The sequence below is a fragment of the Chaetodon auriga genome, chromosome 2, assembly GCF_051107435.1.
Source record: "Chaetodon auriga isolate fChaAug3 chromosome 2, fChaAug3.hap1, whole genome shotgun sequence".
NCBI lineage: Eukaryota > Metazoa > Chordata > Actinopteri > Chaetodontiformes > Chaetodontidae > Chaetodon > Chaetodon auriga.
The window spans coordinates 2,639,316-2,665,679 of record NC_135075.1 but is presented as its reverse complement, the minus strand read 5'-3'; the positions used below and the strand labels follow the sequence as shown (position 1 = coordinate 2,665,679).

At 39.3% G+C, this 26,364-nt stretch overlaps 1 protein-coding gene across 3 annotated transcripts in view; it reads left to right on the top strand.

The window, feature by feature from the left end:
* cadpsa (Ca2+-dependent activator protein for secretion a) overlaps positions 1-26,364 on the top strand; it is a 196,222-nt gene that overhangs the window by 76,509 nt on the left and 93,349 nt on the right. For all 3 annotated transcript variants that reach the window (XM_076749685.1, XM_076749676.1, XM_076749669.1), the window contains exons 6-11: positions 1,815-1,936; positions 11,533-11,644; positions 11,742-11,881; positions 16,809-16,875; positions 22,162-22,270; positions 23,927-24,139. In XM_076749685.1, the coding sequence (XP_076605800.1) occupies positions 1,815-1,936; positions 11,533-11,644; positions 11,742-11,881; positions 16,809-16,875; positions 22,162-22,270; positions 23,927-24,139 (763 nt within the window). The remainder of the gene's footprint in view (positions 1-1,814; positions 1,937-11,532; positions 11,645-11,741; positions 11,882-16,808; positions 16,876-22,161; positions 22,271-23,926; positions 24,140-26,364) is intronic.

The window sequence follows — 26,364 nt, the reverse complement described above, 5'->3', positions numbered from 1 at the left end:
AGGGACAGCTTGTGTGCAGCACTGACAGTTTGTGGGTTGGCATTGTCCAAAATGGAATGGGTTCATTGAATGGGAAGCAAAAAATCTATCTGATTATTTCTTGTGGTCCTCACAGTGCCCTTAAAGGTATGAGGAGACAGTATGATAATTCTAATAGCTTTAATAGACAGTTGTAACACTTTACAATGATGGCTAAGCAGCACAGACTCTATTCCATGGAGTGACATTTCACCAACAACATGCCTTCTTGTCAACTTCAAAGAGTGACAGTGCTTCTGTGGCATCCAGATGTACACAATCTACCTACATTAAAACTGTTTTTTATTTTAATTAATTAATTAATTCAGTAATTTTACAAAATATACAATACTTCCCAAACATAAAAGCTATTAGTGTCAGGTATAAAATGATCTTCTGCTTGTCTCATGCATACATATCTGCACACCCTTATTCAGTATTCTACATGTGGTGATCATTTCCACATTTCTGCTATTTCTACTTGTGGAGAAATGTGTTACACATAACTTCTACTTCTAGGTAAGACTAAGGCCCTTAAGCAGGCACTGACTGTTAGGTTGGTGCAGGAAGGCTGAAACATGTAGACATAAAGTGTTATGTTCCCGTTGCCATGAATAAATTGGCAAATAAAGCTCTTTTTCTGATTGAAATCAGTCCAACTGCTGTCATATGAGAATTTCCCTCCATGATCCATGGAGGGTTTCTCAGGATTAGTGTCTGTAGTTGATAATGAGTGGCACTGTCTCCCAAGATTCTGACTGATTGACAGACTTTTTGAACCTCCCTTTAATTGGTTGACAGGTAGGTGCATTTCTGTTGCAAAGGAGGAGACAAATAGAGTATCTCCTTACTATTCACATGATAAATTACCCATTCAGTACTTGTGTCCAGCTTATGTGTGTGTTTATCCTCCACAAGGATCCATGATGCATGTCCCAGCAGCCCCCTTGATTATTTGACTGCTCCGCTTTTCTATCTCCTCTGTAGTATAAAAAATAAAATATATCGATATATCTTTTGTACAAGGTGTGTTTTCTTAAACCTGGCAGCAAATTAAAATCCTTCTTCAAATTTAAAGAAATGGTTGCTTGCAAGTCTGAAAACATTGATTATACTCATCACTCTGTGAGGCACCTGGTCAGGCTCAGTTGATTCTAAGTATTTTCATTAAGACCCAAGAATAGTGCAAGCAAAAAATGTGTCAAATATATCTAAGAAATGTGAAACTCATGACATTTCAGGTTTTCTTTTTAATGGAGAATAATCAGCAGGCTAAGTAAAGAAATAAGTTGTTGGAATTTTATTTCCAACAACTACTTCACTGTAATTTTTCTGCATATGACAGTAAAGAACTCAAACTTGATACTGAATTAAAATCACTGTTTTCAAGCAGGGTTTTCACACGCTGATGTTTTCATTTCAAAAAGCCTATTGTTCATGTTAAAATTCGAAAACAAAAAGAGAATAAACACACAGAAAAATTGTTAAATCGCTTCTTCTTCCTGTTTATCCCTTTTCAGTTGGAGAACAACAAAATTATCTGATACTGCCACCATATGGTAAATAGTTTAGTTGAGCTTGTAAATACACTGTTTGATCTCAGCAGGGTAAAGCTCCAGTCTGTTCCCTCCAAATCGCTCTTTTTGAAGACTTAATAAGTCTTTCAGCACAATCAAACACATATTACAGTTGTTGGCACTGGCATATCTAATAATGTTCCTACAATGGCTTCGTGAACTACTGTCCCTTATCCCACGTCTTTTTTTGTATAAAATGTTTATGTGTGTGTATTGCAGGTAGTGATCATGGAGGTACAGGGTTTGAAGTCACTGGCTCCAAACAGGATTGTTTACTGCACCATGGAGGTGGAGGGAGGACATAAACTGCAGACGGACCAGGCTGAGGCTTCGAAACCCACGTATGTACAGAACACACACATACACACTGCAACACCAATCCTCTGCCACACTGTTCACTTGATTTTTCTGCCATGACTAAGCGCAAAGACACTTATTTTGCAAATTGAGCCTTGTTCAAACACACTGTGTGCTTAAAAAGTAGGGAATAAAAAGTCTTAACAATTTTCATATTTATTCCATAATTACCAGTCTGCTGAAAATTTGGCTAAAATGCCCGTCCAATACATATCCCAAATCAACTGATAGCTGCTAACTATTTGGAGTACAGGCATGGTTTTTGTCTTTATTGACAGGTAACACTTGGCACTTTTATCTCCAGCTGTCAGAGTCACTGTAAATGTTTTTGCAATTGAGTAACAGAAGTTTTTCCTCTTGAATATTTTTTATAATATTTTTATATTTTTACCCTAGTCCAAGGTTAATAAAAACTGATAACAGTACCACTGAAACTGAATGCTTTCATGTTTTCTCAAACAGGATATCTTGAAAAGGGAAAGGAAAAGGCAATTAATATTATCTATATTTATATTATCTATTATGTATTATATATCTACAGCTATATTCATAAAATCTACGTTTTTTCCATCTGTATTCATATTTAAGGATAACTATATTTTGGCTGTATATATTTATATTGAGACCATTTACTGTATTTATCATGTAGGGGAATCAGGTCATTAAAGCTCTGGGTTTAATGTCTGTTCTCGTTAACTTCCTCCACTTCCTCAGCCTACTCAAGCATTAGCGTTGAGTTTTAGGTGATTTCATGTTAAATCATGTAATCCATATTTCAGGCTCTACCCCATGAGATTTTGAGATCAGCGACAGACCGCACTGCACTTTCTCAGATATGTTCAAGAGAATCACATTAGCAGAGCCACTGTTAAATAGAATGTGCTGAAATCCTGTGAAAGTCTGGTTTTGGGAAAATTGTTTTGGTGACACAGCAGAAAGACTATGATTGTGTAAGTATGTGGATGAAAATATCTAATATATATCTAATATAAAAGAACGTTTTCCACAGTGTTTCCAAAGCACCAAAGGGATAATGCTTTAGTGTCATTTGTAATATCACAGGTCACACTTCTCCATGGCAGAAACTCATTCATTGTCTCATCACTTCCACTTTCTGTTTTTCTGGATTGAATCTTGTTTGTTACTGTTTAATAGTTCAAGCTGTTATATTAGTACAGTAGGAATAAGTGATGGGAAAATGGCTGACACAGAGACCACAGATCCTGGCTGGAAACACTGCTTGTCTCTGTCAACTGGCCTGCTTTAATTCTGCAGATGCTTCACAGAATTCTAGCCTGGCTTTGTTCTCTGGCAGATATGAGGACTATGTGTTAGTAAGACAAATGGACATTCCTAAAACCCACTGCAGCTTTGTGGGAATTGGGCAGCTTTACAGTAATTTGGAGAAACACCTAATTTGAATATATCTGCTGAAATGGCAGAGAAGAACAAAAAGTTAATATATAAGAGCACAGACCTATTTTAAAAAGTCAATACTGAATAAAAAGTATACATCATTTGAAAGAAAACAGCAACAATAAGTAAATAAATGTATATAGAGAATTTCTAGGCCTGAAATAATAAATTGGTGGTTCTGTTCATAGTTATAATTTTGATTTTAAATATTTAAATTATTATTATTACAAAAGTGGAGTGTTTCTTATGTTCCAAATTTTGTTATATGTCAAGGATCTCAAACTATAATTGTTGGATTTAAAAGCAATTGTTAAGTGGTTAAGTTTATTTGTGATGGGTCTGGTCACCTATCCAAGTTTTGCAGAGTTTTGTCTACCTATAAGTGCTGTATAGTTATAAAAATACTTTAGATTTTGAAAACACTCCCTTGCACTTATGGGTAGATAATGTGCCTGAAACCAGTTAAATAAGACAATAAAATCAAATGAATGTTTGGTGTAGGTCAGAAAAGTCAGTTGCTGTATTGTGTAAAGGACTAGTAGAATGTGCACAGACTGTACTGTAGGTAAATCATTACTGTACACTGGAAAGAATAAGGGACCAGGAATGCCACCCTGGTCCCCAGGGTACCCCCAGCATCCCAAATAGAGGCGAAAGAGGTTACTTGACCTATTTTGACTACCGGTGTTCTGTTTGATAGATAAGACAAAAAGAACATCTTCAAAACAAAATTTGAAGAAAGTGTACGTGAATAATGTACTTAAAAAAACAAATGCGCAAGTGTCAGCTGTGCATTATTATTATTATTATTATTATTGTTGTTGTTGTTGTTGTTGTTGTTGTTGTTGTTGTTGTTGTTGTCAACACTCACAGTGCCAGAATTTACTTTTTTCCCTCCAGGGAAATTATTCAGTCATTAATATTAATATTTAATACAACCCCTATCTCACAAAAGTTGGAATGTTCTGCAAAACATAAATAAAAGAGTGCAATAGTTTGATAATCCTTTTTGACATAATACTCACTTGAAAACAGAAAAAGCACAATAAATTTAATGTTTTACCTCATCATCATTGAAATTCAAATTAATGCTTATTTTCAAACAAGTTGGTTCAGGAGCAACTAAAGACTGGGAAACTTGTGGAATGCTCCAAAAACACCTGTTTGGAAAATTCCACAGGTAAACAGGTTCATTGGTAACAGGTGATGGTATCATGATTGGGTATGAAAGGAGCATCCTGGAAAGGCTCAGTCGTTCACAAGCGAGGATGGAGCGAAGTTCACCACTTTGTGAACACATAAAGGGGGTTACTACATGACCTCAGGAACACTTTGTAAAAGAGTTGTCAGTAAACACTGTTTATTTACAAATGATAACATTCTGTTTTCATTTGCGTTTTACACAGCGTCCCAATTCATTGGGAATCTGGGTTGTACAGAAATATAAAAGGAGTGTTACTATGGCATACTATATTCTTTTTTTTCTTCTAAAAAGAAGTATATGTTATCTCCCAGAATTTGTGCAAGCTGTGAACCATAAATTGAACCTCAGAAACACACGTCAGAATTTTCCTCAACATGATAAATATTTTGTCATCTTAATAGAACCTAAACATTCGTCTCATGATCATTAGATAATAATCATCCTGATCGGTAATGATGTACGTATATTGAACAGAGGTACAGTTGTGCTCTGTACTGTTTGTCTAATGTTAGGTCTCTGTCCCTTCACAGCATTAAGCAAACAGAAGGCAGGCAAAGACACATTATTAGTCTCTATAGGAATATCACAAGAATATTGCTGGGATTTTGTCCAATTGACTGGTGGCTACTGTAAACTGTTAATCCGTTATTATCAGTCCCTGTGGGAACATTAGAGGGACATTTTGTCCACTGACAGTAACACAGTTTCAGGAGGCCACAGTATTATAATAACTGTTATCTGCTCATTGCGAATGTGAGTGGCAGCATAATTGGCAGTGGCTGCCTTCTGTCTGCTAATGTACAAATGATTACCACATTAGAATCTGTAATGATCAGGAAGATGGTGCTTGATTTTATTACATATTTATCAGAGGATACTTTGTCAGGTATGAGATAGCAAAGTTTGTTGCTTCAAGATCATTTGGGAATTATCTTATGATCACATTAGAAAACAGTGTTAATGCTGAGATGACAAAATGGAATGTGTGTTTAACAAGAAATTGATTAAGAAATTTCTAAAAACAACTACAGTCATGGCCTCTTGCCTTCAATTCTGCTTAGCATTATGGCTAGTTAAGTAGCTTCATACTTTATACCAGGGGTGGGGAACCTTTCCCTATCAAGGGCCATTTTAATTTTTATGACGTCATTCGAGGTCCATATTCGATCATTGAATACATACATCACAGTAACCTCTAAAGCGATGGCTAGAACTGCTTCTCTTTGGTGAGACATCTGATTTCAGATAGGAATGACGATGATGATGATGTTGATGATGATGATGGTGATGGGTCAATCAGTCTTAAGCGAACAGAGTCTTTGTAAGATTCAGTTGTAAACACAGATGCAAACTTCAGCACATGTCTCCTTGGAATGGGGAAATCTTCAGGATGTACGTAGAGTTTTTAGAATTCAAGCAGAGAGATTTTCTTGTGTTAAGCTTTGAGCTCGTCGTTGCTTTTCAGCTCAGTGATTTCATGTTGAAGGTTGTCAGGCACATCAGCTGGTTCAACATTAAACAGCGTAGCAAATATGTTCAGTTCCTTTTGTTTACTTTTCATATCCTGAAACTTCCTGAGTTTTCACACTCAGCAGCACATTCATGTTGTGATAGCAGGCTTTTGTTCTTGCTGAGTACAGTGTTATTCCTTTCCAGTTGCACTTTCCACAGCATTAATTTCACTTTATTTCACATTTAAAAAGCAGACAGCTGAGACACCGGCTACAGTTTGAGGTTCAACTCACTTACTTGGTAATGTCCATAAAGTTTTCCCTTTATCTCCATTAATTCCTTAAGACAAACTGACAGGAACAATTTTACATGTCCGGTGGCAGCAGCACATGGCACTCCTTCGCAAACTGTCCTTCTGAATGAGGTTTGTTGTTGTTAGCTTACTTACTCACTCACCATAAAACTGACTCACCAACATTGTCTCTGTCAGAATGTGGTGTTGTAAAAGTTGCATGTTGGGCACCCTAACTCCATCAAAGAACATTAATTTTGTTCAAACACATTTCTCCCATCCAGTCACGCAGTTCGAGCTGTAATGATGCTCAAGATTGTCCTTTTTCATCCCTCAAGAGCTTGTCCTTATAAACTTACTTAGACACACTGGCATCCAGCCAGGAGGACAGATGTTCTCCACCCCTGCTTTATACTAAACTTTTACACAGAAACACAAAGGTAATGTCACCAGCATGATTTCTACACTCAATGATGCAGACAATCTTTGTGCAGACATTTCTTCAATAGACCATGGAGATGCCAGACGAGGTTAAATGACACGTGTCATTTGAAGAATGGTGGGCACAGGCTGTCATTGAAGTTACAGCAAAAAAATGAATTTCTTACCAGCTTTACTGACATCGCCGTTGCACTGGCTAAATGAATTGTGGACCTGAACTCCTCTGCTATCCACGGAAATTATGTTCCAAACTTACAGTCAAGCCAGTCCTGTACAGGGGTGAGTGGGGGCCCGGCTCCAGCTGAGGTGCTCTCTGAACCGGTGTCTCTGGAAGCAACAGTTCCCTGGCTTCCCTCTACTTCTGCAGCCTGTGCTCCATACCCTACGGTTGGCTTAGTGAATTGCTCCTTGGTTCAGGCAGTGGCAGAGCACAAGACACTGCCCTTTTCAACTCTTTTGTCTGCAGATCACGGGACCCTGGTTTGAAATAGAGATCGAGAGAGGCACTCTTAGTACTTAATTTTAAAATATTTTATTTTAACCTATAAATTAGACTTTTTATTTCTCAACCTGGCTATGATTTCAGTCGAGGGTCCTACTCACATACATGGTCATACTCTTGACCTTAATTTATCTTTTGGCATTCCGGTCCCTAATGTCTAGATAAATTATGTCAGTTTATGTAATCATTGGCTGTTTATGTTTTCCACCTCACTCCCCTCTCTGACTTCTAAACCCAGTCTGCCAGGAAACTATTCCAGGTCTATTACTCCTCTTACTGCCAGGCAGTTCTTATCTTCTCTGCTCTCATTAATGCTCCTCATGCTGTTCTGTGCACAAGAGACCTAGACTACACTTTTACAAATGTTCTTGACTAAATTGCAGCATATGAAAGTAGAGAAAATAAAAATCAAAGCTCTGGCCTGGCTTAACTCCATAACTTGTTAGGCAGGAATGCAGGAGTGTAAATGGAAAAAGATAAACTCTAAGTGTCTTAACAGCATCTGAGAGTCTGGCAAAATACCAATAGAGTGTCAAAGCAGAGAGAACCAAATATTTTTCTTATATCATCTTCAAACATGCCCATAGACCCAAAGTTTTCTTTAATTAAAACAATAGCAGCACTAACAGCACTAAAGCCTGCAGTCACAAATTGACTTAAATAAACACCACATACATGTGAATGTTTCCCAAGATTCATTATTAGCAACATTGAACATGTGTTCTCCTCCTATGATCCATCAGAGTTAAGTTCATGCCCCTCAGTTCTTACCAACTTTGACCAAATTGTATTTTATCAATAATTACCCTCTGATCAAAACTGTTGGAAATGTCACCTTTTAAGCTCTCTCAGCTACCTTTTACACAGTCGATTCCATCCAATCCAACATGTTGTTGGCTTTCAGGGACAGGCCACCTTCCCCCAAGACATACCACCACTCAGTATAATAATGATAATGAGTCCCCTTCCTATGCATCCATTTCCTGTTGGGTAATGGGGTATGGCGCCATAGTAGGCCCTATTTTATTTTCTCTACATATGCTTCCTTTTGGCATTATTTTTAGAAAAAAATATACTTCCTACTACGATGTAAAATCCTGGATTTCAAAATCTAACCTCATCCAAACCAGAATACAACTGAGGTCATAATCTTTGGCCCAGCAGACATCTCCACAGCTATAATCAATGCCCTTGAGCCTCTGACCTTTGATTCTGGTTTAACCCTTATGTGGTGTTCGGGTCAAATTGACCCGTTTCAAATTTTTACAAAAAGAAAAATGATACAAAGATACAACATTTCGACCTGAAACTCCATGGCCTTGGCTTATTTTATGTGAGGAACATGTGAAAGAAAAAAAAAAATTGACTTCACATGATACAAGACCCCTACACATTTATGTCCTTCATAGGATGTTCGGGTCAATTTGACCCGCATGCATATAATGCCTGACAGACAGACTGACACACACACTAACACACACACACACACACACACACACACACACACAGACAATACAAGCTTTCCTGCTCTTTTTCAGACAGACAGACAGACACACACACACAAACACACACACACACACACACACACACACACACACACACACACACACACAAAATATACAGGTTTTCCCGCTCTTTTTACCCTCTGAAGCATTGGAACCTGGGAAAATTTTCTCTTACTGTACCAGATGTATCATACATCATAGGTCAGTTCACCCACGATCTCCACCAGCAATATGAGCAAAAAGTACATCTGTAGTACACACAGACTACGTTTACATGCAGTCAATATTCCGGTTTCTGAAACATTCGGAATAACCTGTTTACATGCGTGAGCAAACGGGGTTATTCTTGTAGACATGGTAATTATAATTAGCGAATAGAACATGCGCAGAACACAAATTAATGTTCCGTTCGATGGGGATATTCCGATAGGCGTATACACGACCAGATATTCGGGTTAGAAAAGGAGTAACCCAGGGGTCATATTCGGGTTTTTAAAAACCCGAATATGAAAATCAATTGAAAATATAAGTTTAAAATAAAAAACATCAATGAAAACATTGTTTCATTTCATTTTTTCATAAATAAGCATAAATACCACCCAAGGCTTTATTATAGTGGACTTTATCACAAAAAAACGAATGACACTTCCACTGTTAAATGTTATCTAGCAGAGATTAATTGAAAACATTTATCATGTATGTTATCTATATTACTTGGAATTGAGATAAAGACAATATATGTTGGAGTTTTTTTATGTTAATTTTTATTTTTGTATTTCTTTTAAAACCAACAATAATGTCCCGGGTCAATTTGACCCGAACAGTACCAAAGGGTCCAAAAAGTGAACATAACACAAGGGTTAAAATTTGATAACAAATCATCTCAGTTGTTGCACTAGCTTCTACTATCTTAAATTAAAATCATTCCTGTATATTAAACATTTGGAGAGAATAGTTCACGCTTTTATTTCCTTTTGCCTTGATTACTGCAATTCTCTCTATGTAGGCATTAGTCAGTCAGACTTACACAAAAACAAAATGTTACAGATTACAGTTACAGAAAAACTTAATAAAAAGAAAGAAATCATTTGCAAATTACCTATTACAACTACTGAAATTTAAATTTGTTTCTTGTAGGTTAATGATTGAGATTAATGAGTTAATGATCTAAAGACACTCGACCTTCCCTTGGTGTGATTATTCAGGTGTCCTGAGCTTGCTCTTCATAGGAGTGAGTGCTATGTTTCTAAACTTTCTCTAAACTGTACAAACTTGGGTTCATCAAATGATCAAACTTGGGGGGGGGGGGGGGGGGTTCTTTTACCAAATCCTACTGTCTAACCAAAGCAATACAAGATAGCTTGCAGGTAGGAATGGTAGTCATTGTTGTCCTCTGGTGGTTGGGAGTATTAATAACTTCTATTGATTTAGGTGATAATGGAATGACAGATTATATTTGACAGATGTCTTGTCTCACCCTGTGCCACAGCAACACTTAAATGATATACTGTAGTTATATGTGCATTAATAAGAGAATTGAAGCAGACATTTAAAACTAGCAGTTACTTTCCATCCTAATTACTTGTATATGCAGTAATTGGTAAAGTCAAAAGGATAACTTTTGAGAGAAGTCACTATTAACTGTAACTAATTACTAATTTCAGTATTTTCCCAACACTATGGATGACATCTTGTTTCAGTGGTTGACAGGTGACTGGTCTGTGTCAGAGTTGGTCTTAGTGATCCAGATGATCCAGAACTTTTCTCTCTCTTCTCTTAAGATTACATTGTTTTTATAAAATGCGATGAATACCCTGGATGTGTATGGAGGCACACATACAGTACGCACAAGTACACATTTGCAAACATGTAAGTAAACTGCACTTTAAGGTTTAGGAAGGTGTTAAATGTGCTATCTGGAATAAAATTACATGGTCTCTTTGACTGTTGCTGTTTCCTCTGAGGTCTTAGCAACATGTACAGTTTAGTCTGAATTCACCCATTAGAGGTCATGACAGATTTAACTGGTTTGGAGGTCTTGTTTGGGAGATCATGGGCTGGTAAATAAGGATTTGCTGTAATTGAGGCAGATGAAGACACAAACAACAGCCTCTAATAGGATGCAGCATAAGTAAAAAATGTTTAGCCTATTTATGTTATTGGGAATAGGCGATAAAACTTAGGTTAAAATATTTTTTTTTCCAATAGTATATCTCACAGTTTGAGATTATTGTAATGTTACTCTAATATTGATATTTCTTAAATATTTGTGTGAATGAATGTCAAAAAAGTTAGGTGTCCAAAATGATGTCTGAAGGGCTGCATATCAGTTCAATTTTTGGTGATTTCACATAGCCTTTATTCAAACACCAAAATGTAAAAAATGAAAATGAGGCTTTTTTTAACTACCAAGGGAAGTCAGACAATAAACCTTTTTCACAGTAGACATTTCGACTTGTCATAGCAGGAACATCGCTGGTGAAATTAATGACATTACCGATGCCAGGACCCCCATGTTATACAGCTGAACCTGTGCTCATTTTCATGAAGCAATCGGCACACAACTACATTTTAAATCCCTGCAACTTCTGACCTGTAGCTGGACCTGTTGTGAACAGCAGCTACAATGGTCCATACAAAGTGATGTCATCTTAAACAATGTTTTCTTTCTTGTTATTATACCCAGGTGTTTTAATGTGTGCTGGTTGGTTTGTGTGTGTGTGTGTGTGTGTGTGTGTGTGTGTGTGTGTGTGTGTGTGTGTGTATAGTTGGGGTACCCAGGGTGACTTTACAACCACCCAGCCATTACCCGCGGTGAAGGTGAAGCTGTTTACTGAAAGCACAGGAGTGTTGGCTCTGGAAGATAAGGAGCTGGGGAAGGTAAGAAATGACAAACCTGCTACATTTTGGTAATTTGAATTGGTACAACCTTTGTTCAGTATATACCTTTAAGCATACCTACATTATTATGCACCAGGTTGTACTCCACCCGACTCCCAACAGTCCTAAGCAGTCTGAGCTCCACAAGATGACAGTGTCTAAAGGCTGTCCAGACAATGACCTTAAGATCAAACTGGCCATTCGCATGGACAAACCACAGAACATGAAGCATTGTGGGTAAGTGACAGTGAGATTCTGCTTTCTAGTGGTCCCAATGATTCTGAAATAATGAGTAGCCTCCAGGCCATGACTTTGTGTCATTCAGTACTTGAATACAATACTTGAATGACACAAGGATCATGGACTAAGAAAGAAACTTCTGCAAGTTTAGCTCTCTCTTAGTTCATGTTCATTGTGTCTGTCTGGGAAAGTACCAAAAAGATGTTACCAGAGTGATACTGCTGGGTGTTATGCAACAAACGTTGTTATTCCTTTTGGGGGAAGAAGGACAGTAAGGGTCCTGAAACAACACAAATACAACCTGCTGGTTATCAAACAAAGAGGGTGTTAAATCTTTCTGCTCTACATAAACAAGTCCAAAAACCATCTTGGTATATGTCCATATATTTTATGCTGGTTGGGGTCAGGAGGTTGCCAAGGGAGGAGACATCCCAAAGAGAAGTAAGTCAGACGCAGGCTTTAGGTAGATGTGAAAGTGTCTCATTTGCTGTGTGCTACATCTTTAATCCTCAACATACACCATGTAATAGGTCTTTTGCTGGAGTTGTTCTGGCCAAAAGATAATAATTTGCTTCCCTCTAGTGGTTATCAGTTATTACTACATTCCCACTGCCGTAAAAGATGTGACACGTTAACTGTTTTTGAGGATATGGCCTCTGCAACATTTTTTAGTGACGGACCCACAGCATGACAATATAAGGCTACTGCCTACAATTGACATTGTGAGGTAACAGTGGTGACAGTGAAATATAATACGGTCATTCATCATCATACAATCATTCTTACATATGATCAAATTATGTCATGTCTTGTCAATAAACCCTTTTCACAGTTGACATTTTGACTTGTCAACGCAGGAATTAATAATGACTACATTCCATTTAAGTCAGACATTTTCAAGGCCCTGGGATTGTGCATGGAATGAAGCCATTGTTAATGCTATTGTTCGTATAACAAGAACAGCACAACTGGGCTGTGAAAAGGTCAATTGCCCATCATGCACTCAAACAGGTGTTTTCAGTAAGATTACACCTCTTCTCAGGACTGTATGGCATATACAAACCACCTCCTATTAGTTTTATTTCACCTGTTTAGACAGGACAACTTACTCACGTGCCTTTGTAATAGATCTGTTCCATTGACATTTTGCAAGAAGCCATCCAAGTCAGCCATCATGCAGAACACTAGGGATGGAACTGGTCAAGCTAAATGGGATGCAGTCATTATTTGTTATTAAGTACACCTGTGTTTTTGTGTCCGGTAGGACAAATTCTCTGTATCTGTTACTTCATGAGGCTTGGTGATTGCACCTCACTTAAGTGACCTTTTTTCACAGCAGACATTTTGGCCTGGTATAGCAGGAAAGGCACAGGTGTATTTGACAACATTTATAATAGCTGCATTTCACTTAGCTGAAATTGTATTGTGTGTGCTGGTTCAATGGAATAGCTCATTGGGACATTTCATGTTAATTGGTCATTGTTTTTCTTAGTAACTTCATCTGTGCGTTTTCTGCTATGACATAATCAGACAGACTAACTGAGAACACCTGAGTGAGTATCCTCAAATTTCAAATACTTGTAAACTAAACCCTGAGAGTAACAACTGGAGGTGGGTTCGGTGGTTTCGCTGGACAGAATCTCTCATTTATACATCTTCATAGGTCTGTGGTAGACTTGACAAATGAGTCTGCACTTTGCAACTGCTTTACCCCACAATAACAAGTTGGATTACCTATCTGGAGTGAAGCTGTAGTTTACAGTGCTGAAATATCTCTGGTCATGTTTATTTTCGATTTTAGATTTAATTGCAGTAGCAATTAAACATACAGGCAAACCTGTAATTATGTGTTTCTCATATAGTTTCTGCCTCTGTGTCTTGCATCATAGCATAGACCCAACTACGATAATGAATTCCTTGCCACCTATTTTTGTAAATGATTTTATTTATTGCAGCCGTAGGCATTACTCTGGGCTAAGACAACAGCTGACAAGTGTTACGACCACTCAGCAAGAGATACTGACCAGGTGATGAGACAGCCATGTAGCTGTATGACAAGTTTTCAGTGTCAGGATCATTGTGGTGCTGCATCATTTCTCCGCCAACAGGGGTTCTATCCTCCATTGACTTCCTATACTCTGGGGTGTCACTGGCATTGTGTGAGGAGTGAAATGCTGCCAGCTTCAAGACAGAGATTATTGTTGAGTTAATGAGATGTCCTTTTCTGTAACAAAGTCTTGGGGTGCCTATAGCCTAAGATGCAGAGACACAATTGAACAAGCAGCAACTTGGACAACACAAACTATCACGACACAAGTGAGAGTAATGACTGTAAACGTAGAGTGGTGGTCTGCAGTGCTGTGAACTGCAAAGCAAATTCTAACCTGAGTTGGGTGGAAGTGTTTTGTACACAACGGCAAGCACACTTCCTCTTTCATAGTATTGCTTGTCTTTCTGTAGCAGTGAGGAGCTGCTTGTTTGCCACCCCCCCTCCCTCCCCTCCATATGCTTTCTTTTGGGAGCCTTGGAGAAGGCTGCTGGGCTGCCCTGTAAGATATGCACCATATGCATGTACCATGTTACTGGTCCTACTCTCTGCACAGCACACAGACTGGGCCCTCGTGTGTGACCTCATGGATGCTGGTTTATTTAGGACGACAAGCAGAAACAGCTCTGGGAGCAACCGGGGGGAAAGGCAAGCTGAGGTGGGCTAGTCAGGGAGGCCGACAGTTAGGCTGGAAGCAGCAGAGACAAATCAAACTGGGGTCCTCACCCTCAGATGTTCTTTTACAACAAAAGAACCTTATCCTGTCTCTCCTTCAACATCATGTTTCCAATTGAAATCTACATGAAAACTCAACATAATAAGCATTAGTACTTAGAGAATTTACACTTACATTTATAAAAATATAAGACTGAATATGACATGCCAACTGCTACATTGTGCTGTATTTCTGAATGAAATAATCATTAGGGTGATTTTCTTTCAACAACAGGCTCTCAATATCAGGTTTTGGAAAATATAACAAACAAATGAATGATGTAGTGCTCAGTACAATCCCAGTTCCAAAAACTTGGGACGCTATGTAAAATAGAAATAGAAATAGAATGTAGTCATTTATAAACAAACAGTGTTTACTGACAGCAGTTTTACAGTGTTCCTGATCTTATGTAGTCTTTGACACGATCATGTTTTCACAAAATGGTGAACCTCGCTCCATCCTTGCTTGTGAACAACTGAGCTTTACACAAGTTTTACACAGCATCCCAACTTTTTTGGAATCACGGTTGCAGTTGGCATGAACTTCCTTTATGTTTGATATCACTACATATACCACATTTTTTGTTTGTTCTTATGACTGTTTTCAAATGTCTTTTACCTTATTTATTCTACTTAATGCTGCACCTCCACACTGTAATTGCAACCTTTATTTTAGCTAATTCAGCTCTTAAGCTTTCCATAGATAAAAAATATGATATGCTGAATTTGATAGAGAAAATATGTCAGATTTTTTTTTTTTTTTTGTTTGTTTTTACCTGATGCACAGTATAATTTTTGTTTTGCTTCAGAATAAGTCACATATGTGTAAGTTCCAGATGTAGATAAACAGCGTACTATATGGGACAGATGTATAGTAGTAGTGAGTGAAAATACTTAATTGAGCAGTGAGACACTTTTAAGGGGAGATTTAACAGAAGCATCATTAGCAAAGTGATTTGACATGGGGAGTCTCATTCAAGGAGTCTCCAGCAAGATGACCGGCCACTTAACCCTAATTAGACAACATGCCAGCATGATGATTCATGTGTTACAGCTTAGCACTATTATCTCCCTGTGTATGTTGCGTGGCCACAGCCTGTTTAGTTCCTCAGCAAAAACAACTGTATGCAGGTCCATGAGTTGATCACATGGACGTCTTAATCAGCCTCTATGGCAGGAACATGTTTGATATGCACTCTGAATTTTCTCGATCAGGGTTTCTTCAAAGTTGTCACTAAACATCTGCTTTCACTGCTCTTCCAACAGACCTTGTTCTTGTGACCTTATTTCAGGCTCACAAAAATTCCCAAAACAATGTAAATGTAAACTTGCTTCACATAGTTGTGTACCGCTATATATATTGAGATTAGAATATATATTTTATGAATCTGTTTATTGCTCATATCCACCAATCATTTAATTACTCAAAAATGTCCCGGTTGCAAATAGTTTCTAAAAGCCCTTCATAACTGTCCCTAAAATTACAATGATGCTTATCATTATCAAAGTACTTGATCTAAAATACTATGAATGATTTTAATATTACCCAGTCCTAGATATGAAAATAAGGAAGCAGCGACAGACAGACTGACCAGTGTCTATTCTTCTTCTTCTTCTTCTTCTTCTTCTTCTTCTTCTTCTTATTGCTCTTATTAAGTGCAGCTCTCTTTCTTGCAGCACACCTTACACAGGTGTTACTGCTACAATTAGTGATGGCTGCATTCCATTTCAGATGTCCCAGTTCCAAGGTTTTGATTCTGTGCATGCTGCCTCTCAGACACTTTACAGGCACACTGAAATGGAAAAGGGCCATGATTAGTGACAATAGTTCACTATGAATTTCCTTGGACAAATATCTGACTCAATAAATTCATCAAGCAAGACCCAAAACAGCAAATTAAGAAGAGAGAAGTGAAGTGTAGTGCTCAGGGATTTTTGAAATGGTGATGTGTCTGGCTGCAGTAGTGGTATTTTACCAGGAGAGGTTAGTAGATGCACTAGACTACCACTCTACGTATCCTTTCTATTCAGCTGGTGCATCAGAGGTCTGTCATATTAGCCATGGCAGTGCAGAAAGAAGCGTATACATTTCATTCAGTTTACAACATCTGCGTAAAGGCCACACTTAGAAATATGTGTAAAATGTCTTTTTAATTCCAACAGGTACCTTTGGGCCATTGGCAAAAATGTGTGGAAAAGATGGAAGAAAAGATTCTTTGTGCTGGTTCAGGTAAGCAGGGATAATACAGTCATTCTTTCACTGGATTTTATTTTATTGTATTGTTTTGGATCACACAAAGTACAAGTCAAACAGTGAAATGAAAAACACAATCACATATTTGTTGGTGTTTGGTGGGTGAGGTGTTTGAGTAGGCAGAGGCATCACTGAAGTCTTTAGGTCCTGTCATGAAAGGAATGTATTTCTTATGAACTGCAGTCAGTGCAGGTGTGTTAGCTGCAGTCTTTAGTGCTCTCTGAAGCTCTCCACCAGAGGGTCTGGATCACTTTCTCTGCAAATGTGGACGATGGAGATTTATAGAACTGATATTTTGCTGTTTCTTTGATATAATGTTAGATAAATGAAAGAGTTTGAAATTTAGCATTGTTTCTATGTAATCCATTTGGAAAATGCTTAACATGATATCATGCGCACCATGCATTTTGTACATTTTTATATATTTAAGTAATGGACATTTTAAAGAGATGATAAGTAAATTAGCAAACAATGCCAAACATTCTCTTGTTCCAGATACCGAATTGTGAAGGCTTGCTGCTTTTCTTGTTTTTCCTGTGATATTAAACTATTGAACTAAATATCTCCAGGTTTTAGACTGCTGGTTTGACTAAACAATGAATCTGAATACATCAGTTTGCACTCTAAGAAATTGTAATACCTATTTTTCACTATTAACCCAAAAATTCTTTTTATTCACACAAGAATATATTCGGCAGATTAATCAGTAGTGAAAATATTTTTTTGTTGCAGCCTACATGTAAAGTTACACATGTAATTATTTTGGCTTAACGTACATCTTACTGGTTATTAAAAATTTAGGGCTTAAAACTCAGACAAAGGGACCAGAAATCCACATTCTTTCGGAACAAATTAAGACAGATTGATGATTTATGTAATAATTTGTCCTATGTTGTCTTAAAAGCTATTATTATAAGTAAACCCAAACAGAGGTCCTACCAAGTTCGTAGGGTCATGGGTTTGTGTTCTTTACCAACCAGACTTGAAGTCTGTTAAACTTGAGAGAGTACTGTACTGTACTGTAGAGCTTTACTATCGCAATCACTACAAAGTGGAGAGGGACTGGCTCAGGTGATAAAGTCATGGTCGTAGCTCTATTGATTAGCAGAGTGGAGAAAGCCTCTGAACACATCTTTCTTGATCTTTGCTCTTTGTCATACTTTCAAAACCACAAAATCAAACTTGGACTGCAGAGGATGCATAGAGAGCTCCAAAATGTTAGCACACCGAAGAGAGAACCCTGAGCAGCATTCAGCATCAGCTCTGCTTCACGGCTGTAATATTTTCACTGGCCACATGTTGTGTGTGCAGTGAGAAGGAGAGATGCAGCCAAGCTGTCTTCCCTCGGCTGTCAGACGAATGATGGAGAGGCCAAGCAGGCTTTTGTCAGGAGGTGGGGTGGCGGGGGTGTGGGGTGTGGTAGCGGCCATTTCCTGGTGGCTCTGCATTGGGAGGTGGGCAGCTGTGTGTGTGTGTGTGGGTGGGTGTGTGTGTGTGTGTGTGTGTGTGTGTGTGTGTGTGTGTGTGCTTGTTGGGGGCGTGGGACGGGGGGGGGGGGGGGGGGATGGGGGGGGGGATTTGTCTCTGAGCTACAAGTTGACAGGGGATTGACAAAGTCGAGTGAACACTAGCTGGCCTAACACTTGCAGCTAGAAAAGCCTGAGCGCCGCCAACTTGAAGCCTCTCACTTGCTCCCAGCTAAATATATAGCAAGTGACAAATACTGGTCAATAGACTGCACACTGGTGTGTGTGTGTGTGTGTGTGTGTGTGTGTGTGTGTGTGTATGTCTGTCTGTGAATGTGCACGGATGTTTCTCTTGAGAAGCACAGACATGATCTGGTTATTGCAGTGTGTGTTTGACTACACGTACTTTTCGCTGCTGTTTTAGAGATGTTGCTTTTTTTTTTTTTGCTCACTGTCTGTTTTGCTCATGCAAAACAAAGTAAATACTGACTGCTGGCAGTTTTGTTACCCATGTCTGTCTTTAAAACTAGACCCTCGGATTTGGACTTCACTCCCTTAATTGTGTCAAATATTTCATTAGGTTTGGGTCATCCTTTGGCTGCAAACCACTGATGTTATACCCTTATATAACCTGCTAATTTCAAATATGCCTGTCTATTAATGAAAATTCAAGAGACTGTTGGAGATTCATATTTTAATACAATATTGACATCCCATATGTACGTCAAGTGATCACTTCTTGCGCTACTGGAATGTAAGAAATGCTGGACAAAATCCACAACATATACAAAAAACAGGTTTTAGGATTAGTGTACCTTGATTAAAAACAAAACTATTGTTATTAAACAAGCTAATGACAGAGGCACCAGTGATTTATTAGATGTGCTGGATTATGTAAATAAATGTGAAAGACAGCTTGAGATTCCATTTTCTTTTTAGGAATTACCTGGTGATCCTCCTGATCTTACATCCATACCACAGGAAGGGGGTATTGAAACGACAATATAATGTGATTCTTGTTTAAATGTGAAAATGAAACACCTTTAAAGTCATGCATCAAAACTTTTGCTGAGATCATACTCTTCCATAATTATTTAACTTCGAAATTATTTCTTTCAACAACTAAAAAGATATCTTTTTAGTTGTTGAAAGAAATAATTAATAATGTATATATATATATATACATACATATATATATGGCACATGTAGGCACAACACGGACGAGCTGCAGCAGTGTGAGATGACAAGAGTATAAGTCACTTTCTACATCTCAGCCACACTTCTTTTTCCCACTGCTCATCCGCTCCCTGTCTTCTCTCATTCACCCATTCATCCATTTGTCTCTCTTTGGGTTGAGATCCTCTACTTCCACCTCATTCCCTCATCATACTCTCTGTTCTCCTTGCCGTTTATCACTTGTCTGTCTGTCCACTCTTCATCTCTGTCCTTAAATCACTCCCTTATCCCCTCTCCTCCTCCATCACTTCATAATCAGTACAGTTGTTGTGGCCTGAGTCTTCCTTCCACAGAGCATCCAAGGCAGATTACAGATCAGCTAAACGTTGCGTGTTCATGGTGGACTGAATTTAATTGGACAAATATCCACATCTGTCTTTCAGTTCACTTCAATTCACTTCAATTCACTTCAATTTTGCTTCAGTTCCCTTAACTTTAATTCATTTCAGTTCAGTGCACTTCAGTTCATGTCAGTCTGGTTGATTTTAATGAACTTAAATTTAGCTCAATTCACTTTATTTCAGTTGAATTCATTTCTGTTCAGTTCAGTGAACTTAAATTCAGTTCACTTTATTTGAGATTATTTAATTTCAGTTTGTTTAAATTCATTTACTGAAATACAGAAAACTGGACATAGAAATACATTGCATCAAAGTTGATTGAGATAAAGAAAACTGGACGGAGCTGGACTGAAGTGTTTCAATTCAGGCCAGCCAGTCACTTGCAACTTTGATGCAATGTATTTCTGTTCATTTCACTTCAGTGTACTTAATTTCACTAATAATTCATTTCACTTTAGGTAAGCTAGTTCAATTTATTGCTGTTTAATTCAGTTTAAATCAAGCTATTTCTTTGGTTCTTTTCATTTCAGTTCAATTTGTTTCAAACTATTTTTATCCAGTTCTGTTCATATCAGTTCAGTTACTTTAATAACAGAAATATAACCCAGCATTTAAAAGAATAAGTCTGATACATGAGAGAGAGTGAGAGAGCATGAGAGAGAGAGAGAGATTTTTATATTCAGGATTTTTATATTTTTTAGTATTTTAGACTACATTTGCCATTGTGGTGCCCAGGGGGCTAAGCTGCTCTCCTGGACAGTTGTCTGGTTCCTTCCATTCTTTACTCATCAGTGTTGTTGTGGGGAATCTATCGTCTGTCTTTCTGTCTCTCTCTCCCTCTCTCTCTCTCTCTCTCTCTCTCTCACACACACACACACACAAAATGCAGCTGCAACAAGAGTGAGAGTACCAGAGGTGGCAACAGCGGTGCGTTGGCCAGGCCTCTTGATTTGTGACGACAGTATGGTGTGACTGGCAGCTACAGTAGCAGCAGGCCAGCTACAGCTAGAGTGTCACTACACTTCCCATTACATCATAGGGAGCAGTCACATGACCACAACCTAAACCTGGGTTATACTGATAAATGGCTCATTTATTGACACAACCGACAGTGTAAAGCCTTGCTAGCTTTCAGTGCAGGTTACATTACACCACACAAGATAAGATTGATGATTCGAACAACCAACTCACTCTGCTTATCCTGAGGATGGCACTAAAAGAAAGCCCATGGGGTCATTAATACCAAAAGTCCACCCTCTGGGAGCATAAATGCATATATGTCAAATACATTATGCTGTGAGTGAGGTCAGTCTGAGAGAGGTGCTGGATGAAAGCTCATGCGATTGTCCAAAATAAAAAGGTTGCATGAATGTGATCAATCAAATTGAAGTCTGTAAGATATTGGAGTTTTGGTGTCACTAGAAGAAATGCCAAGGAGTCGCTAAATACATTATAATTACTCCATTGGGATAGTACCTGCAATCTAACACCAATCAACTAAGTTTATTTAATCATCTTGTACTTTGTGTGCAGTGCTATTTATCAAATGCTAGCACACAAAGACTCCTGAAAATCAAGGCAGCTTCATTGTGGTAAAGATAAAAAGCTTTTATTCACATTGCTACGCAAGTAAAGACTTTCGTATTAACTGGTGTTCATTGAAACAGAAACTTTATGCATATTCCGTCATAGACTGAAAAACTCTAAAAACTCATCTGTTCAGATGGCTCATTGAAGAAAAAAAACAAAGAAAAAAAGCAGAGCTCCTTCTCTATCTCTTATTGTTTCTAAACGTGGCATTTGAAGCAGTTCAGTGGATCTGGTGAAGTTGATGCACTTGCATTATTCTTGCAATTACTGGGTTGTATCCACATGTTTGAATATACCTTTTTCAAGTTGCTTTGGATAAATGCAGGAGCCAAATAAATGTAATGTGAAGAAAATGTAATTATACCCTTACATCTTTCACTTCATGTTAAAGGTGATGCCTAATTCTTCTAAAATTCAGTAATAACATCCATGCATGTCTGCCAACCCCTCAACTCCAGCCCACCAACCAGCAGCAACAACACAACCCCTAACAATTTCTACAAACACGTGTTCCTTTATCGTTTTCATATTGAATGGATGCTATATAGTAGATACTAGACAGTGAGAAAGGAATTTGTGGTGTGGTGGTTCTGGCTAATATTTCCTCTCTCTCAATGTGATTGGCACAGGTGAGTCAGTACACCTTTGCCATGTGCAGCTACAGGGAGAAGAAGGCCGAGCCCGTGGAGCTCCTCCAACTGGATGGTTACACTGTGGACTACACTGACCCCCAGTCAGGTAACAGCAACCATATCACACAGATGTGCAGTGCATGACAACAAGCACTGTTGAGGAAGGACGCGCATCGCAGTATGAAGTGCAAATTTGTTGTGAAAGCCCCTGCACACCGCGATGTCGCAAGATCGCGCGACAAGATTACATACAAAGTCAATGCAAAGACGCGATTTGAGGCGTCATCGCGCAGGGCGATGCGCTGGACGCGATCGCGCTGCGCGATGGACGCGTTGGCCGCGAAAATCGCTCCCATCGCTTCGCCCCATCGCGGCATCGCTTCATCGCTCGAGTTGAAATAATTGAACTTTTGCGGCGAATTCGCGTGAAGACGCGCCGCGACAGCCTATCAGCGTTGAGATCGTCATCGACGTGGTGACGTACGGACGTCCTGGTGTTCCCAGGCGCAAACCAAACCGCCACAATGGTGGAGCAGCTAATTGTTGCTGTCACCGCTCACCCAGAGCTGTATGACAGTTCCTGTCCCCTCTACAGGGTCAGGAACAAGACAGACCAGGCCTGGATGAGCGTGAGCGAGGTGTATGGACTATGGTGGTTAGCGATGGTGGTTATCTCAGCCATGGTCGACGAGAGAATGAATGGCTAAAGAAATGTTGTCGTTTGGGCGGGCTCGTTGCGCGACGCGATGCCGCGACAAGGCGTTTTTTTGCATATTGGACCAGCATCAAAACTGGAGCGTGTAGCGCGACGCGATTTCATTTGACGCGCGATTAAATCGCTTTCATCGCGTTTGGTGGGAACACGGCAGTCTGCCTACTCAAGTGTTTTCATGCATGTTGTGTAAGTAGACCTCTTCTGAATATGATGTGAGTGTGGACAAACTGTGCTTGATTGACATCTCCATCACTGTCCTACTAGTTTTGTTGCACTTGTTCCAGCGGGACACTGGACGTTTCTAACGCCGTGTTCCCACCGAACGCGATGAAAGCGATTTAATCGCGCATCAAATGAAATCGCATCGCGCTACACGCTCCAGTTTTGATGCTGGTCCAATATGCAAAAAAAACGCCTTGTCGCGGCATCGCGTCACGCGACGAGCCCGCCCAAACAACAACATTTCTTCCGCCATTTCATTCTCTCGTCGACCATGGCTGAGATAACCACCATCGCTAACCACCATAGTCCATACACCTCGCTCACGCTCACCCAGGCCTGGTCTGTCTTGTTCCTGACCCTGTAGAGGGGACAGGAACTGTCATACAGCTCTGGGTGAGTGGTGACAGCAACAATTAGCTGCTCCTCCATTGTTTCTGGCGGTTTGGTTTGCGCCTGGGAACACCAGGTCGCCGTACGTCACCACGTCGATGACGATCACAACGCTGATAGGCTGTCGCGGCGCGTCTTCACGCGAATTCGCCGCAAAAGTTCAATTATTTCAACTCGAGCGATGGCGCGATGGGGCGACGCGATGGGAGCGATTTTCGCGGCCAACGCGTCCATCGCGCCGCACGATCGCGTCCAGCGCATCGCCCGGCGCGATGACGCCCCAAATCGCGTCTTTGCATTGACTTTGTATGTAATCTTGTCGCGCGATCTTGCGGCATCGCGTTTGGTGGGAACACGGGGTAAAAGTTCTTTTTTGTCTCATTTTTGTATGGAATGTGTGATCCCGTTAAATTGAGTACTCTGTCCATCCTTCAGGTCTCGATGGAGGTCGGACATTCTTCAATGCTGTGAAAGAGGGTGACACTGTGATCTTTGCCAGTGATGATGAGCAGGACCGGATTCTATGGGTGCAGGCGATGTACCGAGCTACTGGCCAGTCACACAAGCCAGTTCCTCCCACCCAAGTCCAGAAACTCAACTCAAAGGGAGGCACAGCGCCACAGCTTGATGCACCCATATCTCAGTTTTGTAAGTTTTCAACTCTCAGATCCTTATTTGTCTTATAGAGTGCCGCACCACACATGGTGATGATGATTTTAGCTGATCACATTTTTAGAAAAAAATATTTGAGCCTGGATTTGTGTAATTGTTACATTTTTAATATTAAGATCCCCATTTAATGATTTCACATGAAGACATTCCTATTGTAGCCTTAGTGTGTGTGTGTGTGTGTGTGTGTGTGTGTGTGTGTGTGTGTGTACATGGTGTGTACATGTGTGTAAATGTATGTAAATGTCACCCCCACACTACCCACATAAAGTAGAGTGTGTCTTCCTTAAGCGTGGGTCTACTACCACAGGGGATTCTGCACAGTATCCTAACTGTTCCTATGACTATACTCCCCTGGACAGAGACCTCAGATGTTGTACCTCTAGTCTGCTGGAGCCAGTCTCCCAGTTTGGGAGTCACAGTCGCTAATGCTCCTATTACCACAGGGACCACTTTGGACTTCACCATCCACATCTGTTCCAGTTGTTCCTTCAGCCCCTGATACTTCTCAATCTTCTTGTGCTCTTTCTTTCTAATGTTACCGTCAGCTAGGATTGCCACATCTATCACAACTCCCCTCTTCTGCTCCTTTTCAACCACTGGGCAGCGATTGCTTGTCAATCTGAAATTTGAAGTCCCACAAGATCTTAGGTCTGTTTTTAGAAGTCCTATCTTGCATCCTACACTGTGCTACTATGTGCTGAACTATCTCAAGGACATCTTTGCACAGCCTGCACCTTGGATCCTGGTAGAGTACAGTGGTAGACCCCTGCATCTATGGATCTGGTGCTTAGGGCCTGTTCTTATGTTGTCATGATCAGAGTCTCTATGCTGTCCTTCAGCCTGGCCTTTTCTAGGCACTGGTAGTATTTCTTGATGTCAACCACTTCTTCTATTTAATGACACATCCCATGGAGGGGCTTTGTCTTCCACAAAATTTTCTCTTCCCATTGGCCTGTGGGATACTCAGGGACTTGAAGCTGTCCCATATGTCTGCTGTCCTGCCATCAGCCAATGATGTCCTTACTTTGTCTTCTTTCTGGTCATGTACTGTACATGTTTCTACTGTTACTGTTTCTCTGTGTGCTGCTTCGCTCTTTGTTGTAGAACTGCTGTAGTGTTAAAGTGTTGGTGGCTTTGCTGTGTGTCTTTATGTTTCTCTGTTTGTTCCTTCTTCCTTTTCTTCTTTCTTCCTTCATCTAAACCCTGACCCTGCTATCTTGTAGCTGGATTAAAGGGTAAGTGCTTTCTTTCCCTTTCTTTCTCTTTCCTCCTTTTGTTGTCCATTGCTCTTCCTCTTTTAATAACTTTGTGTTTGTTATTTCTGTTGGGGGACAGAAATACAAAATATACTAACTTCTATGTAATTTAACATGCATGCGGAAATGATTTTGCTTTGGCTGTGCTCCTGTCTGCCATCTGTACAACAGGGATTAACAAGATTCATGTGTTATGGATCAGCCTACTATCACACTGCATTGTAGGTCAGGATTAAATTTCACAGATTTTTTTTTAATTTTTTTTTTTTTTTTTCCCACAAGGATTTCATGTTTGTCATTGCTGCAAAGCTAATAGCATGTCTACTTTTTAAACAGTATATGTGATGGCTGCTATCCTCTAATTTAGGATGAGACTATACCATTTTTTTCAAATGTGGTGTATTCTTATTCATGGGAAGGATGTTTTGGGTCATACATGAAAGCAGAAGAAGCCTTTTGAACTTGGACAGCTTTAAAAATGTAGATGTTTCTTTTGATAATGCTCCCTCTGCAAAGTATTATTGTTGGTATTTTGTAGCAAATTTAATTTTCTTTTCATTTATGGTCAGACTTGAAATGTTCAGCATAAATCAATTGAAGTTACCCCATCTATCATCTAGCAATTAACTGTACAAATTAATGAGGATCAGAAAATAATATCTTGCAGCAGTTACAGTCAGACTATTTAGGTTGTTATGGGCTGAAATTTGTGCATTTTTAAGCCAAACAGAATGACTTGTTCAGATCAAGAACATGTGCAGCCATTTTGTGAAAAAAGGGTTGTCCATAATTGGGCTTGCTCTTGCAAGAATATATGGTTAAATGAACTTTCAATTCTTTTTCAATTTTTGAATACTGGACTGTTGTTCTAGCACTGCTAACATTGTACTTAATTCCATCAGGATGATGTTAAATTTTAGGTTAAAGAAAGCAATAAAGAAAATA